The following is a 16,332-nucleotide window of genomic DNA, read 5'->3' as shown; positions in this document are numbered from 1 at the left end:
CGTCCAAAAAGCAAACGCACAAAAACACAACATCCACACCATTTCTCACACCACCCTCTCCCCTCTTCACTCTCAGCCACCTCACGTTCCCCCCTCCCCCTCCCCGTCAACCCCACTCCCCGCACTCCCCTTCCCCTTCCGCGGCCCCTTCTTAATCCCCGCATCCCTCCGCCGAAACAAATTCTTACTCCCCGGCGGCCTCCCCTTCCTCGCGCCTACACTCCCCTCCCTCCCCTCCCTTCCCCCCTCACTAACCCCACGCCCAACCTCACCAACCCCTCGCAACTCCTGGATCCTCTTCGGAACATTCCCCATAACCAACCCCCTACCCCTCGCACCAACGCCGAGAGCCGTGCGCAGCGGGCCACCCAACGGGGTAACGCCGCGATCAGGCGTCATCGACGGCGCTTTGCTCGTCGCAGCCGTAGCGGACATCCTCTGCCTCTTCCTCGGCGCCTCTACAATCCCATCAAAGCGGTTCACAGGCTTAACCGCTCTCCGGCCAGCAGTAATCTCCTCCTCTCCAAAATTCCATCCAGGAATCGTGCCGTTGAGAGCGCCCGCGCGCTGACGACGGTTCCGCAGTTCGCGACCTTCGGCGTCGCGCTGGATCTTCTGGGCCGCGGGGTCCTGGAAACCGAGGCGGCGCGGGTCGTAGGCGTAGTCGTAGAGGTCGGCTTCTTTGCGGTCTTCGAAGATTTGGGGGTCGATGGGGGCGCGGCCGCCTTTGGCGAGTTTGCGGGGGATGCGGGCGTGGGGTGCGGTGATCTTGTCGAGGTCGAGATACTCTTGTTGGATCTGGTCGAGCGCTTGCTGGGTGTTGGCTGCGAGGGTCTTGAGGTTGTCGAGCGAGCGGGAGGCTGGGTCGAACTTTGTAAGCGACTTGACGAACTTGTCTGGGTTCGTGAGCGGCCTCATACTTCGACCCAGACGTTCAGTGGGATCAGCAATGTACTCGGACGGTGGTGACCAGTCGTCGCGGTAGAGCTGTGGCAGATCCTCTTCAGTAAGAATGTCCTCCTCCGGCTCCAGCATGCGCGGCTTAGGCGTCGGTGCCTTGCTCTGTCCATTCGATGAAGCTTTCGTGCCATTCCCATCCTCCTGAGTAATGTACGACCCACGCTTGGTAACTCTCTTCCTCTTGCCCTTCGCCTTCCCACCCGCCTCCTCATCCTCCTCCGCAAGATACTCCATCGCACGGGCAGCAGCGGCCTCACGCTCCAGCTGCGCCTCAGGACCACTCTTACGACTGACCCGCGGATTGTGAGCGGTCTTCTTGCTAGCGTTCATGTTGGCCATCTGCAGGTCCTCAAACTCCGCCTTCGTGATCCTGCTCCACTTGCCACCACCACGATAGTGGAACTTGGCGTCGGGAAACTTGTCTGGTCCGTCAGCCTTAGGTACAAGCGCAGCGAGGTCCGGAAGTCCTTCGGGCTCCTGTTCAACCTCTTCCTCTTCCTGCTCCTGCTCTTCGTCTTGCTCTCCACCATAAGACTTTTCACGCCCGGGTCCGCGGATGGCAGTCTTGCGTGACGATCCAGGAGGCGGCAGACCCCTTGCCCACCGTCCCTGCCCGCGGTGGTGGAAGGTCTCATGGGGGTGAGCAGTGACGTAGTCAGTATCGACCAAGCCATCCGGCGCTTCTTCCTCTTCCTCCTCCTCCTCCTCCTCATCTTCAACCTCTTCCTCCTCCCCTTCATCCTCACGCACAGCAGTAGAAGCCCTCCTAGGCCCTCTAGCATAGCGACCCTGCCCACGATGATGGAACTCCAACTCCGGATGAGCATCAACGAAAGCTTTGCTGAAAAGCTGTCCATCATTCTCCTCAACCTCCGCCGCAGCCACTGCCTCCGAAATCTTCTTCTTCCGGTTGACCGCCCACTTCTCCGGCGGCGGGCCGCGCATGTACTTCGCATTGCCGCGGTGGTGGAACTCCTCCCTCGGATGCGACAGCACATACGTCTTGCTGTAGATCGTCTGGTCGCGCTCGGGCTCGATGGAAGCAGAACCAGGAGTGGCGGACTTCAGGCTCTCTGCAAGAGTCTTGCGCATGTAGCGCCCTTTGCCACGATGCACCCATTCGACCTCAGGGTGATTCTTAGCGTAGGCTTTGCTCACGGTCACCATCTCCTTCTCATCTTCCGAATCGCTTAGATCTCTATCCTCATCCGGGACCTCATCACCATCATCGTCATCATCATCAGGTTCCTCCTTCAACCCCTCATCAGGCGGCCCACCAAAACGACTCGCGCGCAGCCCAGTAGCGTCCGCGCCAGCTCGGTACCACCCATTCCCACGATGGTGAAATTCCACCCCCGGATACAATTCAAGTTGGCTGACGTGAATCGTAGTGTTCCTGTTGAAAGCATACGAACCATCCGGCAGGCGCTTCGTAGCATGACCTTCAGTCTCGCGCTTCTTCGGGTTCTTCATCGGCGGGCGGCGACCACGCTTATACCATCCGTTGCCAGTATGGTAAAAGCGCTCGCCGGGGTGGCTGTCGACATACGCCCTGTCGAAAGTCGGGTTCTCGTCGTCGTTCGCCATCTCGTTGTCGCTGTCCGGTTCTTCGTTACTGTTGTTTTCGTCGTAGTCGACGAGGTTGAGATTAGAATTGCGTGAAGAACGTCGGTCGAGGTCAGTCGCAAGTGCGCTCCCGCTCAGCTTGGCACGGCGTGATTGGCGGGCGGAGGACATATTGGGCTCGGTGTTGGTCTGTGCGTCGATCACGCGGCGGCGAAGTGAAGAGGTTCGATCCTGAGGCTGCTGCTCTTCGGCAGTGAATGACGAACGGCGCTTGCGCAGCGATCGGGACTGTTGGGGGGTGACCATGTTTGCTTTTGCTGCTGAGAAATCTTTCGATCGGGATTCTCGCTGTTGTCTGGATCAACGGGGGATGTCAGTCACAAAGGTCACGTGGGTGAGGGTGGCAAGCACGACGGGATGATCACTTACGGCTGTGATGATGGAGTCTGAGTCAACGCTTTGGCTGCGGGTAAAGGCAAGTATCGTCCTTGACCCCGATGCACCCATTTGATCTCCGGATGCTGAAGTGTGTACGCCTTGGAGTAGGTACCACGCGCATTCGGTCCTTCACCGTCAACGTCGTCGGCTTCAAACTTGTGACCGGCATCGAGTGAGCTTCCCGTCTTCACTCTGCCGTCTTCACTCCGATCCAGCCTGAGCAGAGCCTGTCTCATAGCGGCAACACCAGCATCGTCCTTGGCTCTGATGCTGAGCATCCTCTTCGCCCGGACCTCGCCGACGATGTGCTTCTTGCCCTTCATCATCTTTGGCGGCATCATCGAATCCGCAGGCTGTGTTGTTGGAATCCCTGCTGGTCCAGAAGCAACAAGGATATCTGATGAAGTCGAGGAAGACGACAGATCTGAGGTGGCCCGGCGCAGAACGTCGCTCTTCCGGTGCCGTTTCGTCGACTTGGCAGAAGACTCCATCTATCAGTGAAGAAAAAGCTATCGACGGGCGAATGAAGTCGACATTGATTTTGCTGACCTTGAAGATGCTGCTGTGAGGTGCAGTTGTTCGACTAGAAAAAGGCGACCGAAGGAGTGGATGCGTCTCGCTTGCCAAATTGCGACGCTTGTCCGCTTTAGCAGCGCGCCAACGCTTCGGCTCGTCGATGGTCGTTGCGTAAATTGCTTGATCGGTGATGGCGTCTTTTTCTTGGTGGTTGAAGACGTCGCAGAGGTTGGAAGACGAACGATGGGTATAAGAGAGATGCTGTTGCATGTACGAGGATCAATGGAAGACGGTGAGTTTCATTCGTTTAAGCTTAAGAGGAAAGTGAGTGACGTGTTGGTCGATGAAACAGACTAAGTGACGACAACAGCTTCACTATCAAGACTGCAGAATCGTTCAACAACTACAGAGGTATAGTAAACACTCACGCACTAAATATATCTCAAACTCCAGCGCCTCGCCCTCATTCTATCCTCCGCCCACCATCAAACTCAAACACCCGGTCAAACCCCCCTCCCAGCAGCCTCCTCAATAACCCCCTCGCCCCTCTCCTTCGCCTTCACCAACCCCCTCCCCTTCTCCCCACTCCCACCCTCCCCCACCCCCATCCTCCTCGCAACATACCTCTGCGCCACGACCCCAACCCCCAAACCCAGAACCTCCTCCATCCACTCCGCAACCCATTCGCGGGGGTCGACGCCGCCGTTCTCCAAGATCGCGAGGATATCCGCGGGTAAACCGCCGTGAGCTTCATCGGTGTCGGATTTGGCGTCGAGCCAGGAGGCCCAGCGGCGGGGGAAGGGTTGGGAGATGATGGAGAAGGAGAGGGAGTGGAGGGGGTCGTGGAGGTAGATGGCGAACACCACCAGCTCCTCTTCGCCCTCCTCTTCACCCTCCCCTTCTCCCTTCCCCTCCTCCCGCGCATCACCAGCAAACATCTCCTTCTCCCCTTCATACGCGATCGGCTGAACAGCCAAAAAAATATCACTCCTCCGCACCGGATTCTCCCCGCCCAAAGACTCCGTCGCCTCCCGCGCCGCCTTCTCCACACCCCCCCTCGCCTCGAAAAACTCCTTCGCGTAACTCTCCGCCCCCACCCTCGCGAGGCGCGTACCCTCCTTCAACCCCATCACCGCGCCCAAATCGCGAGGGCGGGAATCGTCGCGCCACCAAGGGCCGTCTGACCAGCCGCCGCGGGAGCCGCCGAGGACGGAGCCGGTGTAGGCTCCTTGGGAGGCGCTGCGGGAGCGGGACTCGGAGCCGCGTTGGATTACGAGGAGGTCGCCGCCTTCGACTTGGGACATTACTCTTGAAAACGTCGAATAGATCAACGGATCCAAGCTCGGGTAGTTCAGTATATCATGCGTAATATGGATCTGCAACCTCTCGTGCGCGGAGATCGGGGGGGCGATGTGGCTGATCAAGGAAGTGAATGTCGGGATAGCTCGCGAGCGAAGGTCTTCGGAGAGGTGGGAGAGGTTGGCGCCGTAGCCTTTCACCGACGAGGCCCAGCGGAGCGCTTCTTCGTTGTTCTGCAGGTCTTTGGCGAGCGTGGAGGCGGAGGTGAGGGCGGAGGTCGCGGTCGCGGTCGCGGTGTTGAGGAGGGAGCCCCAGGACCAGCCGCCGCCTGTGCTTTTCTGTTCTGTGGGTTGCGGTGGTGGGGCTTGTTGCTGCTGCTGCTGTTGTTGATCGGCAGCAGGGGTATAGCTTTGGTGATAACTCCTCCCCTCCCCGCTCGTTCTAGGCTGTGCTTGCGTAGGCATACTCCTCAGCCTGTCCTCACTATTCCTCCCACTCGCCGTCCCCGAACTCGCCGGCGTCTCGACGCCCGCTCTTCGCGGACTCTTGCCCGTCCCGCTTGTCGTGCTCGAGCTCAGTCTCGGCGTCGTAGGTCTGGAGCCTGAAGCAGGCTTCGCTGCGAGCGTCTTCTCCAGCTCGCCGAAAGGGTCGTCGTTCTCTTCTTTAGCTGGAGCATTGGAAGGTTTGGGCGCTGGCTTGGGAGGGCGGTCGGAGGTGGATGTGCGGGTGGTGGAGGGTTGGTCTTCGCTGAGGCCGAGTTGGTCGAGGTCGGCCAGGAGGTCGTCTGCTTTGCGGGCCATGGTTCAGCGCGCAGGGCGAGCTTAGGAGGGCGGAGCAGGTTGTCTGAAGCGGAGGGTAAGTAGTAGATAGCAGGAGGAAGAGCAGCGCCGTGGAGTAGAGTAGAGTGCAGTAGAGCGGAGTAGAAGATACCCAGGTCCTACGACAGAGCTGGTGGCCGGACCGAACAGCTGGTGTCGATTTATTCCAACAGCTTCCCTGCGTTGTGTTGATTTCTTCGTCCTTTGGACAGTAGTCGTCTCTGAAGCCAATGCTGGTCAACGTTTGGTGTCTCTCGTGCTCCCCAAGAAGCTCAGGACAACAGCTCAGAGCAGCAGCAACAGGGGTCCTCCACCACTCAGTCCGGGGAAAGTGCAACCTGACTCGCTACCCCAACCCTGGTCCTCAGCCCTTCCCCCTTCTAACCCCCTTGGTATGCTGGCGACAGCGACGATATGCACCTCTTCAGGCAATAGAACAAGTGGCCGGGTGTCAGCGATGATATCTGTGCAGTCCACAGCCTCATTCTTCGTAGTCTAAAGCCCATACCATCGACCCGTCTTGACTAATATCTTAGCTACACATGTCCCCCAGCAAGCAAAACATGATACCCCAGCGAGAACCCATCGTCCATCATCGCCTCGCCTCTCAGCCCGTGACCAAAACAACAACAACGCAAGACACGGCATTGTTTCGATGATTCACGAGAGAAGAAGACGTCGACGTGAAAGCACCATTGACTCCAATGAGCTCTCTACCAAGCTATCAAACATCTACAATCATGCCATGCCATGCCATCAATCATCCCACCCTCCCTTCCACGCCGCAAAAACGCCCGCCACCCATCCAGCCAGTTGAGAGCGAAAATGCAGCAGAAGAGACAGTTTGAGGACATCGACATGGTCCATTTCTGTCCATCCCTATCCCATCGAAAGCACCACACCTCCCCCTCCTTCCTCTCAGCCGCGGTAGAAGTCAAGCCTACGACATGACCTGCTGACTCAACCCACTAGCCCCCGGCTGCTTCTTCCTCCGCCCAAGCATCGTCGCATTATCCAAACTCAACTCAAACGCCCCGGCCTTATTCTTCACCTGCCGCTTCGCCGCCGCCGCCACCTCGGGACTGTGCTGTCCATAGCCCCTGGCCGCAGGAGCCTGCTTAGGCGGAGGCGCCGCCTGCTGCCGTGCCTGCGCAGCCGCGCTCAACGTCGTATTCCGCATCTGCCGCTCCATGCCGCCGACATCCGGGGCTCCGCCACTCTTGGGAAGCTTCGCGGGCGGGTTCTGCTGCTGCGGGTCGTAGGGTTGGGAGACGCCTTCGTCCTCGTCGTCGTCGTACTCCTCGTCGAGCGCGTTGAGCGAGTTCATCGGCGCACCCCCGCGGTAGCCTTGCTTGAAGTTCTTGCGGCGCTTGCCTTCTTCCTCTTGTCGGTGGACCGAGTAGCCGACGTCGAAGACTTCGCGCAGGTTGACGGCGCCGGGGGAGCGGAAGTCCGAGCGGCGGGCGCCGAGGGGGGTTTCGTCGAGGTAGGCGAAGTCGGGCTTCATGGGGGACGGGCCCTTTTCGCCGACGGATTGCGCGCCGCGCATGTAGAGGGGGGTGGCGAGGGGTGGAGCGTCGGCGGCGGCGTACGTGGGCTCGTTGCTCTGGCGGATCCAGGGGTGGTTGAGGAACTGGCGGATGTCGTAGCGCTTTTCGGGGTCGACGGTGAGGAGGTGCGATACAAGATCCTGTGCCGACTTGGAGATGTCGTCCCACCACGGCGACAGGAAGGTGTATTGACCCCTAGCCACCTTCTCGGTCAACACCTGAATGCTTTCGTCGTAGAAGGGTGGGAAGCCGCAGAGAAGGGTGTAGAGGACACAGCCGAGCGCCCACATGTCGACACTCTTCGAGTAGCGCTCATCCTTGACAATCTCGGGTGCAGTGTAGCCGACGGTCCCGCAAGGGGTCATGGTCTGGCTGTCCCAGATGACTTTCGAAAGACCAAAGTCGGCAATCTTGATCTGACCAATACCGCCCGCGCCTTGGCCTAGGATGAATTCACCTTCGTCTGCCTTGTCTTCATCATCGGGTTGTCGGGGCTTTGGGTTCTTGGTCGGAACAAATGGAATGGGGTAGAAGAGTAAGTTCTCTGGCTTGATGTCACTGGTATACTGTTAGCTTGCATCCTCAAATCGAGACATGTTCAAACTCACCGATGAACGACACCAGCCTCCTCATGCAAGTATTCTAATGCCTCTGCCACCTGCGTGATGACGTGACGGGACAGTTCTTCGCTAAAGTACGTGAGACGCACGATCTGATGGAACAGCTCGCCACCAGGGCAGAGCTCGAGGACGATGTAGTAGTATTGGCGGGACTCGGAGAAATCGACAAGCTGGGTGACGTTGGGGTGGTCCAGCTGTCGCATGATCTGGACCTCTTTGAGGATGTTGGCTCTCTGTCGGACGTGACGTCAGCGGCCATAAAATGCAGGAAGTGGTATGAATGTGAAAAGGACAGGGGAGATGAGGGGACAACGAAAACGAGACACTGCGCACCTCAACCGTCTTTGGGGCTTTCGCTTCGAAGTCCTTGTGCAGCACGCCGCCCTAATAGGCCACAGAGGTTGGCAAGATATCTCAAAAAGTTTTTTGACAGAGAAGATGCTGTACTCGGACAGAAGAATCGCATCCCAAACATACCTGTGTGGAGTTCATCTCGTACTTGCGCACCACCTTGATAGCCACCTCGTTGTACTGCCCGTTGTTGTCCTTGGCGCGGTAGACGTTGCTGAAGGCGCCGTCGCCCATCTTCTCGAGGAGTGTCCATCGCTCCAGGCCGGGGTATCGGGGGAGCTTGCCCTTGCTCGCTCGCTCTTCGGCTACTATGCGTTCGAGGACCGAGGGGTCGTAGTCTTTCTGCTTCTGATCCCGCTTCTCCTTCTGGTCGACGGCTCGGGCGGCGGCGTGTCCGGCTTTGGCGGCCTGATGTCTGTTGTCGACGGCGGCTGCGGAGTAGTCTTGCTGCATCTGAGGAGCGTTGGCTTGCAGGGGCTTGTGCTCGTAGACGTTGGGATCGCTCATGGCATAGTTGTCGGGTGCGGGCTGCGGGGCGGGGTGGTACTGCTGAGCGCCGCCGCGGTGTTGCTGGGCGTGGACGTTGGTGACATGGGTGGTGGGCTGGTCGGGCGGCGAGCGGGCATCACGGGCCTGCTTGCCATGGCGGATGAAGTTCTTGAGGTTCTGTATCGTCGACATGATTAGGTGAGTGTGTGCTGGGTGAAGAAGATGTGCTAGTAGAAACAAGCAAGAAGTGGAAGAAGAGGCAGGTGTGTGTTGCTTCTGCCCGACGATGCACCCGGTCCCGTGATTGTGCGAAGGATGAAGAGGTTGATGCAGCAAGGTGCAGCTGGTGGAAGTGTATCTCGCTTGCTCCCAGTCGTGCTGCTGTGACGTTTGATGCCAAGCCATACGTCATCCCGCTGAAGTTCAAGTGGGAAGGCGCGGCCGCGTGCGTTCGAGGCAGGCGGGACGACGAACGACGATCCAGAGGCTTTCCATCGTCATCCTGCTTGAAGATGTGCAAGATAGGTACGTGTACGGTACCGTGCGGAGATGATGTAGATGCACAAGCAGAAGCAGAAGCAGAAGCAATATGAGAGAGACGCTCAACTCACCTCCACCGGGCTCCACGCCGACATGGACCCGGACGACTTGCGGCTGCTGCGAGATATGTTCGACATGCTCCGCCGGTGCCTGTTGACCTGAGATATCGTTTCTCCAAACATTCCTCTTTCTTCTTCTCCACTTCCACCTCTTCAATTCGGTCGTATGGCGCAGAACCAGCGTAAGTAGCCCCCGCAAGCACTCCTATCACCAGGATCTCGGGTCTTCCACGATGCCGAGCGAGCGAGTCCAACACAATAACACCTTCTCCCACTTCTTCCAGTTTACAAGATTCAAGGTCACGAGCTACACGAAGCTACACACTCTCCTTACAGATCTATATAATGTCTCTCGTCCATCGGCTCAACCAGGCTCCTGTCCCGCCTGCCGCGAGCATCCGAACGCCCATCAGCAAACACCTCACCAAGCCGTGTCGCGAACAAACACCGCCATCTCGCGTGGCCAGCAATAGCTCCACTGCTGGGCTGCTTTCTCACGCGATGCAGCAGGCTACGTTGTTGTGGGGTAGATGATGGATAAGCAGAGCTGTTGGACTGCAAGACGACTAATGCACTACATCAGGTCCCTGAGCTTGGCTCTTGACGTTTAGCTGCAGCAGCTGACCAACAGAGTGGACTTCTTACTCATGAGAGTGAGAGGCCCGGTATCCGGAAGCTTGCATACATGGTATTTGCCTATGTCAAGTCGACCGCTACCAGAACTGCTGAGCATCCCAAGCAACTTCCACTTGTAGGACAGCTCTCTCACGGAACGACCACGACAAACTTCTGCGCCGAAGCACCAGCCGCCACCCGGTCACACGCCTCCTGGCAGTACTCCAGTCCTGTGCCCACAACCACCGGATCCGGCTTGCACTTCAGCGACTCATTGGCGAGCGCAGCCGGCAACCACTTCTTGAAGATCGCTGGTCCAACCTCCGAGTCTCTGATCTCGTAGGAGACGTCTGGGAAGTGTTCAGCAGATATTTCGAAGGCGTCTGGCAATATGCGCTTACTGTTGCCAAACCTCACCCCATGCGGCAAGTCCCTTTTCCACGGCATCATCCCCGGCACAATCGAAGCAACCATCTGCTTTCCCCCAAGCTGATGCGCTATCTCAGCACACTTCCCGTACGTATCCTCAAACATCACCGAATTAAACTGTCGCACCCATCGTCAGCATCTCTCTCCTCTTCTCTCTCTCACTTTCAGAACAGCACTCACCGCCCCCGCAAACCCACACCCCCTCAACATCCCCACAACCTCCTCCACCACCCCCTCACTCCTATAATCAACCACCCACTCCGCCCCTAAACCCCTCACATACTCCAGATTCCCCTTCCCCGCCGTCGCAGCGACTCGAAACCCCGCGGCGCGGGCGGCTTGGATGGCGCAGCTGCCTACGCTTGAGGAGCCGCCCCACACTAACAGCACTTTCCCTTCCTCAACTCCTTTGCCTTCTCCCTCGATCTCCATCTCAGCTTCAGGGAACGGTAGAGCGAGCCCCTCCGACCGTTCGAAGATGCCGTATGCAGCCGTGCTCATGGCGGCGGGGAGGACGGAGGCGTCTTCGAACGAGATGGTGTCCGGGATTTTGGCCGTGAGAGCGGGGCGGAGGTTGCTGAAGCGCTGGAACGTTCCCCGTCCGCACAGCAGATCCGTGTGGTCGCAGAACCCCGCCACCTTATCCCCGACCTCGAACCCTGTCACCTGACTTCCTACGGCGGTTACTATGCCTGCGGCATCTGCGCACGTGGAGGTGTTAGCTCGCTCTTTCTTCTTCTGCCAGCGTGGCCCTGCGCTGAACAGGCGCTGAGTTGACTGACAGTGGGGGGGAGAGAGGGAGAGAGGGATGAGGGACGGGAGAGAGGGATGAGGGACGGGAGAGAGGGATGAGGGACGGGAGAGAGGGATGAGGGACGGGAGGAGGAGCTTACCGCACCCCAGTATCGCGGGATATTTCTCCACAATAATGCCAGCGCGCTGGATGGCGCTGTCGGCGGGATTGATTGCGGTGGCGTGGACGCGGATGGTCTGTTCAGGGCTTTCAGTATGGCTGTTGGGCAGACTGGGTGGGATTGGGACTGGTAGTGGGAGTGGTGTTGGCTTACGATCAGATCTTCGCCTGGGTCGGGCATGGGGGCTTCGTCGACGACGAAGGGGTGCGCTTGGGCTTGTTTGATCCATGCTGCGCGGTTCTTCTGGTCTGCAGACATCTCGACGATTATGGGGAGGTGTTTCAATAGGCTGGTATGGCTGTTGGGCTTGCTCGGAGAGGTCGTGGGAGAGAGATGGAGTGGAGATGACAGAGGTACTCTTGAAATTAATCTTGTTCACGGTACATGTATTTAAGCAGCAAGCGTCCAGTTTTCGTTGTGCTTAATTCCAGGTTCTGAGCGGTGTTTACTCCCTTTGCTCCGTCTGCACATACATTGATCTGGACTTTGGTTCGCTCGCAACCAATGGCTGACCATAAAATGCAGCGTCAGTGTAACAACATCGGTCGTCGGAGGCTCATGATACGAAAATGTGGTTAGCGCTTGCAATTTTTGCGAAGATGGGTTAGTGCGTTGCCTGTTTGGGCAATGTCTACCATTGCCTTGCCTGGCCGCATGTAAAGTAGGGAAGGTCGCGACGGCGAAGTTCGAAATGGTTCGAGCGAGTGGACAAACTCAAGCATGTCCCGCCCGCAGGCCTCCAAATCGCTCCACGCTACCCTACCACACGACTACACACCCGCAGATCCATCCCTCCGCCCCAAAACCGTCCAATACCTCCCAACCCCCTTCCCTTCAGCCCCCACGCCCCCCCTCATCCTTGACCGGATGCACCAGCAAGCCCGGCAAACACAACCTTCCCCCCTCCTCCCCCCTCTCACCCACCCATCCATCCCACGCCTCACTCCGCAGCCCCAACCACCTTCTCCACAACCGCGGACCAAACCGCGCGTTATAGTAGAAAGTCCCACCAAGCAGATTATGCTCGCCCCACCCAAACGCACTCTTCTCCTTCCCCTCCGGCCGGTTGAGCACTTGCTCCGCGTATGCGGAGTTCCAATCCCGATCGAACCACACGCCTACGGGCGCGAAGACGGCTTTCATCCCCTCCTGTAGTGCGACGGAGGCGGGGAACATTTCGGTAAACATGGTGCGCTTTTCTAGGACGACTTCGTCGTGCATGGCGGCGAGGAGGCGGCGGGAGAGGCGAGAGACGGTGATGATGGATGCGCGACGAGGAGGCGGGGAGGGGTAGTTTGTGATGTCGTTGCGGAGCACCCAGGTGGTGTGGGCGGGGTCGAAGAGGGGGGTGAAGGTGATGAGGTCGGCGGGGGAGTCTACGCCCCAGGTGTAGTTGTCGGCGGGGTAGGGGGTTGGTGGGTGCGAGTCGGGCGGTGTGTCGTCGTCTTGCTGGAGAGGGCCCCATACCGGTATCGGCCCGCTTTGCTCACCGTTGTTCTTCTCCTTCTCCACCGTCTCGATCTCCCGCTCCACGAAAGTCGTGAAGTTGTCGTAACTCCCATGAACCTCCGGCAACCAAAACCGCCCATTCCGCTCCCACAACCCCTTCCTCGCCTGCTTCCTCGCCCACTCCCCCACCCGCTCGGCGAACTCCCAGTAGTGCCCCGTAAACCGCACATCCATCTCCCAGTTCCAGAAGAACTCGTACTCCGGATGCATCCTGCTAAACCACTGCAGCGCGAAATGCGCCGATCGATACACCCCATGCACCGTGCTCTCATCCACTCCAGCGTCGAAATTCTGGTCGAAAGGGCCGGGGTAGAGCATCTTCATCTGCGCTTCGGACCAGAGCGTGCTGATGCCCCAGAACTCGCGGGGGACGGCGGATTGGAGGGTGGCGTTGTAGATGGCTTCGTCGGCGAAGATGGGGATGCTGGAGTCGCGGACGTGGATCAGGAGGTGGACGGTGTATTGGCCGCGGGATTTGAGGGCGAGTTCGGAGATGAGGGCGCGCAGGGCGAGGATGGAGTGTTGGTTGTAGGTGCGGCCGGTCCAGGTGCGGAGGACGAAGGCGTGACGTGGCGTTCTCTTCATCCGGGAAGGCTGCTCGTGGGCGAACCTCGCCTTGTTCTTGTCAATGCAGCGGTCTTGAGCAGCACCCCAGTCCATGCCTGTCCAGCTGGTGTAGCCTGCGAGCTCGAAGATCTTCTCAGCGCCAGCGTTTTCCGAGGTACTGCCCACAATCGTCTGGAAAGCTTCATCTTCTGGAGTCGTACGCAGACCGTGCTCTCTCAGACCGTCGTCATAGCTGTAGCCATACGGTCCATACCTGCCAAAGCGGTCGAAGCATACGTCTTCGCGGATCTCGAGCTCGCTGTTCGATCCATACAGAGGCCGTGGGAAGTGTTGCGGAAGCCCGGGGTATGCGTAGACGTCAGGTACTCGTACAGTGTCATCCTCATCAAGAAAGCACTCGGCCACTGGCTGGTGTTCGCTTAGATACTCCGGCGAAGCGAAGTCAGGATACGGATCATACACCACCGGATCCATCGTCGGCGTCTTCTTCCCAACTCCTGTCGAGTCCAGCTGCAAAGGCGAAGTCACGTTCCATCCATTCTGCGGCCTCCAGTCCTCGTACGGCACCAGCGTGTTGAGGCCGTTGTAGTACCCATCCAGCTTCCGGAACTGTTGCCAGGGAAAGGGCAAGTCGTCCTCATGGCTTCGCCACCAGCCATGCTTGACAGCACGCATGCCAGCGCCCGTGGTGAGGCAGGATATCACGATGGCCCATACAGCCCGTCGGAGGAATTTCGTGACCAGTGGAGGTTTGGGTCGTCTTCCTGATGATGGCGATTGCCATTTGGTATCTTGGAAGTCCATTTGAGGTCGCTGTTTGAGAAATCAGCCCGCAGTGAGAGAGGTTTGAGAATCAGGAAAGGAAGATTCCTTCGCGTGTTTCGATTGAGAAGGCTCAAGAGTGGTTGGAGGTAGGCACGTTTGAAGTCGTTGCGTACGTACTTCCTGCTTCTGCTTCAAGTCCGTCGAGGAAGGCGCTGTCAACTCCATCTCGAACCTCGACCTCAACATGTACATAAGGCATCTCATCGTTGCGCCTCCCCTCTACTTGAGTGCCTCTGCGCTGAAGTCGGTCTTGAGTCCGTATGGCTGCCAAGACCCAGATAGCACATTGCATCCAAGCCCTCGTTCATATCCCAAGCTGTCCCCTTCAGCTCAAGCACTTTCACTGTTGCCGTATCCTCAGACATCCCAGACCAAGTACTCTTCCTTCTCTTGCTCAGTCCATATCCCGTTGATCACTCATTAAGCAGCTCTCACTCCTCCTGCAGAACATGAGTAGGACAACTCCCCCCACCCCTCATCTCCCACCACCGCCTAATACACCCCCGATGGAACTTACACAAACACTCCATCCGCCCCATCTCGTCCCCCGGCTGGAACTCCTCGAAGCAAATCACACACTCCTGCGCCGTCCCGTCCTCGCTCAGACAATCCTTCTCCGTCGCCCTGTAGACAGCCATACCGCGTGGTCGGTAAGACGAAGCTCTCGGCCGACTCGGTTGCTGCGCTGTAGGGGCGGCGAACGCCGTGTTGGTGGGGAGGGAAGAGGAAGAGACGGAAGTGGAGAAGCGCTCCGCGATGCAGGATTGGATGTGCTGTTCGCGTGCGGTGGCGCCGGGGGCGAGCTCGGTGCCGCAGACGGGGCATTCGTCTTCCTCGCGGATCTCGCGGCGTTGGCGGGGTTGTGGGGGAGCAGAGGGGGCGGTGGTCATGGAGGGTCTGGCGGAGGATGGCGGGGCGAAGACGAGGGTTTCAGGGTGGCTGGAGGAGCCGCTTTGGGAGTGGCGATGGCGGTAGAGTCGAAGACGTGGGTCCTCGGGGGCGATTGGTGCACGCTGTTGGGGGACGCTGCGACTGAAGGGAGTTGGGGCGGGTTGGTGTGTGTTTGCTCGCGTGCGGCCGTTGTTCTCAGGCAGTGGTGGTAGGGGAGGGAGGATGCTGCGGTAGCGTTCCGGTTGCTCGCTGCCTCGTCTCCTGCTGTTGTTCTGCTCTGCTGGGTGCCGTGCTTCGAGGTTTGGTGCAGTATCCGGCGTCCACGGGTCCGGCACGCAGGGGTTGCAGACTCGCACCACGTCACCACCACCCAAGTTGTTCCTGCCGAATAGACCACCAGGAGACGTAGACCCAGCCTCCTCTCCATCCGACCCAGAAGGCGGCTGCACGATATACTGCTTTGGTATAGTGATCCTATGCGGCGAGCACGCATTACACACCACCCGCCCACACTTCCTGCAATGATGTTTGCGATAGAAGAAGTGAAATTCCGTCTGACACACCGGACACTTGCTCACATCCGCATCTGGCTGCCACTTCGGAAGCACATGATCGCTCTCTCGTCTCGCCTCTTCTCTCGGTGTCCTCGTGCCGCTTCTCAGCCCACCTGCTCTTCCAGCCTGCTGCGCAGCCCTCATAACCTCGCTACCCCCGCTCCCGCTTGTACGCTGTGGCATCTGCGGCCGAGCACGCGGTGGTGAAGAAGAAGTGAGGTCGAACGGGTTCCTCGCGCTGCCCTCCGCAGCGCTCATGCCCGCGGGTCTACGCCCCGTCACACCGCCGTAAGTAGGAGGACGTGGATAGCCTCTCCGTTCCGGCGACGAGCCGGCGTGCCGCCGTTTGCGGTCTGCCGTAGCCACGCGATCTGCCCTAGCCGCCGCTGCGTCAATATCAAAAGCCCACCGGGGAAGAGTATGCGTCGATGCTGCTTCGTCCGCTGCTTGGCGTCTTTGGTGCGCGGTGCCTTGCCCTTGCTCAGAGGCTAAGAACTGCTCCCATCGCAGTTGCTGAGGTTCTATGTTCAGGTTGGCGTTTGGGTCGAACAGTGGATTCCTAATCGCAGTAAATGGATCGTTGTTCGCCGCCTCGCTCGAATTGGCTTGTGAGAATGGGTTCGGTGCCGGACGCTGAGCGAACGGGTTGTTCAAGCTTGAAGCTGGTCGCGCCGATAACTCCCTCCACGGCGGCGGTGGTGGACGGTTTATGTTGCTCATCGTCGAGGTCGCGTGCCGACGATAGTAGTGTGCTGTAGTACTGCCGAGAATGAGATCACGATTACTGGTCCACGGCGCTGATCATGCCTCCGTCGAAGCTGT

At 58.8% G+C, this 16,332-nt stretch overlaps 6 protein-coding genes across 6 annotated transcripts; all 6 read right to left on the bottom strand.

Moving 5' to 3' along the window:
* Nucleotides 1-81: 81 nt before the first annotated feature.
* Nucleotides 82-3,302, bottom strand: LTR77_008745 (uncharacterized protein; the record flags this gene model as incomplete). Its single annotated transcript, XM_064805975.1, has 2 exons — nt 82-2,881; nt 2,956-3,302. 2 exons carry the CDS (start codon nt 3,300-3,302, stop codon nt 82-84), a joined length of 3,147 nt encoding a protein of 1,048 aa, XP_064655834.1.
* A 681-nt stretch (nt 3,303-3,983) lies between these two features.
* On the bottom strand, nt 3,984-5,579 carry LTR77_008744 (uncharacterized protein; the record flags this gene model as incomplete). Its single annotated transcript, XM_064805974.1, has 1 exon — nt 3,984-5,579. The coding sequence occupies one exon, from the start codon at nt 5,577-5,579 to the stop codon at nt 3,984-3,986; it is 1,596 nt and encodes a 531-aa protein (XP_064655833.1).
* Nucleotides 5,580-6,537: 958 nt separating this feature from the next.
* On the bottom strand, nt 6,538-8,799 carry srk1 (MAPK-activated protein kinase Srk1; the record flags this gene model as incomplete). The annotated part of the gene is made up of 4 exons (XM_064805973.1): nt 6,538-7,705; nt 7,756-8,000; nt 8,101-8,151; nt 8,245-8,799. The coding sequence occupies 4 exons, from the start codon at nt 8,797-8,799 to the stop codon at nt 6,538-6,540; spliced, it is 2,019 nt and encodes a 672-aa protein (XP_064655832.1).
* Nucleotides 8,800-9,971: 1,172 nt separating this feature from the next.
* LTR77_008742 (uncharacterized protein) lies at nt 9,972-11,422 on the bottom strand (the record flags this gene model as incomplete). The annotated part of the gene is made up of 4 exons (XM_064805972.1): nt 9,972-10,367; nt 10,431-10,951; nt 11,144-11,240; nt 11,318-11,422. The coding sequence occupies 4 exons, from the start codon at nt 11,420-11,422 to the stop codon at nt 9,972-9,974; spliced, it is 1,119 nt and encodes a 372-aa protein (XP_064655831.1).
* Nucleotides 11,423-11,998: 576 nt separating this feature from the next.
* Nucleotides 11,999-14,044, bottom strand: LTR77_008741 (uncharacterized protein; the record flags this gene model as incomplete). Its single annotated transcript, XM_064805971.1, has 1 exon — nt 11,999-14,044. The coding sequence occupies one exon, from the start codon at nt 14,042-14,044 to the stop codon at nt 11,999-12,001; it is 2,046 nt and encodes a 681-aa protein (XP_064655830.1).
* A 452-nt stretch (nt 14,045-14,496) lies between these two features.
* Nucleotides 14,497-16,230, bottom strand: LTR77_008740 (uncharacterized protein; the record flags this gene model as incomplete). Its single annotated transcript, XM_064805970.1, has 1 exon — nt 14,497-16,230. The coding sequence occupies one exon, from the start codon at nt 16,228-16,230 to the stop codon at nt 14,497-14,499; it is 1,734 nt and encodes a 577-aa protein (XP_064655829.1).
* Between the last annotated feature and the right edge of the window lie 102 nt (nt 16,231-16,332).

This window comes from Saxophila tyrrhenica (assembly GCF_035928015.1).
Source record: "Saxophila tyrrhenica strain CCFEE 5935 chromosome Unknown scaffold_15, whole genome shotgun sequence".
NCBI classification, from domain to species: domain Eukaryota; kingdom Fungi; phylum Ascomycota; class Dothideomycetes; order Mycosphaerellales; family Extremaceae; genus Saxophila; species Saxophila tyrrhenica.
This window is presented reverse-complemented; position numbering and strand designations above follow the sequence as displayed.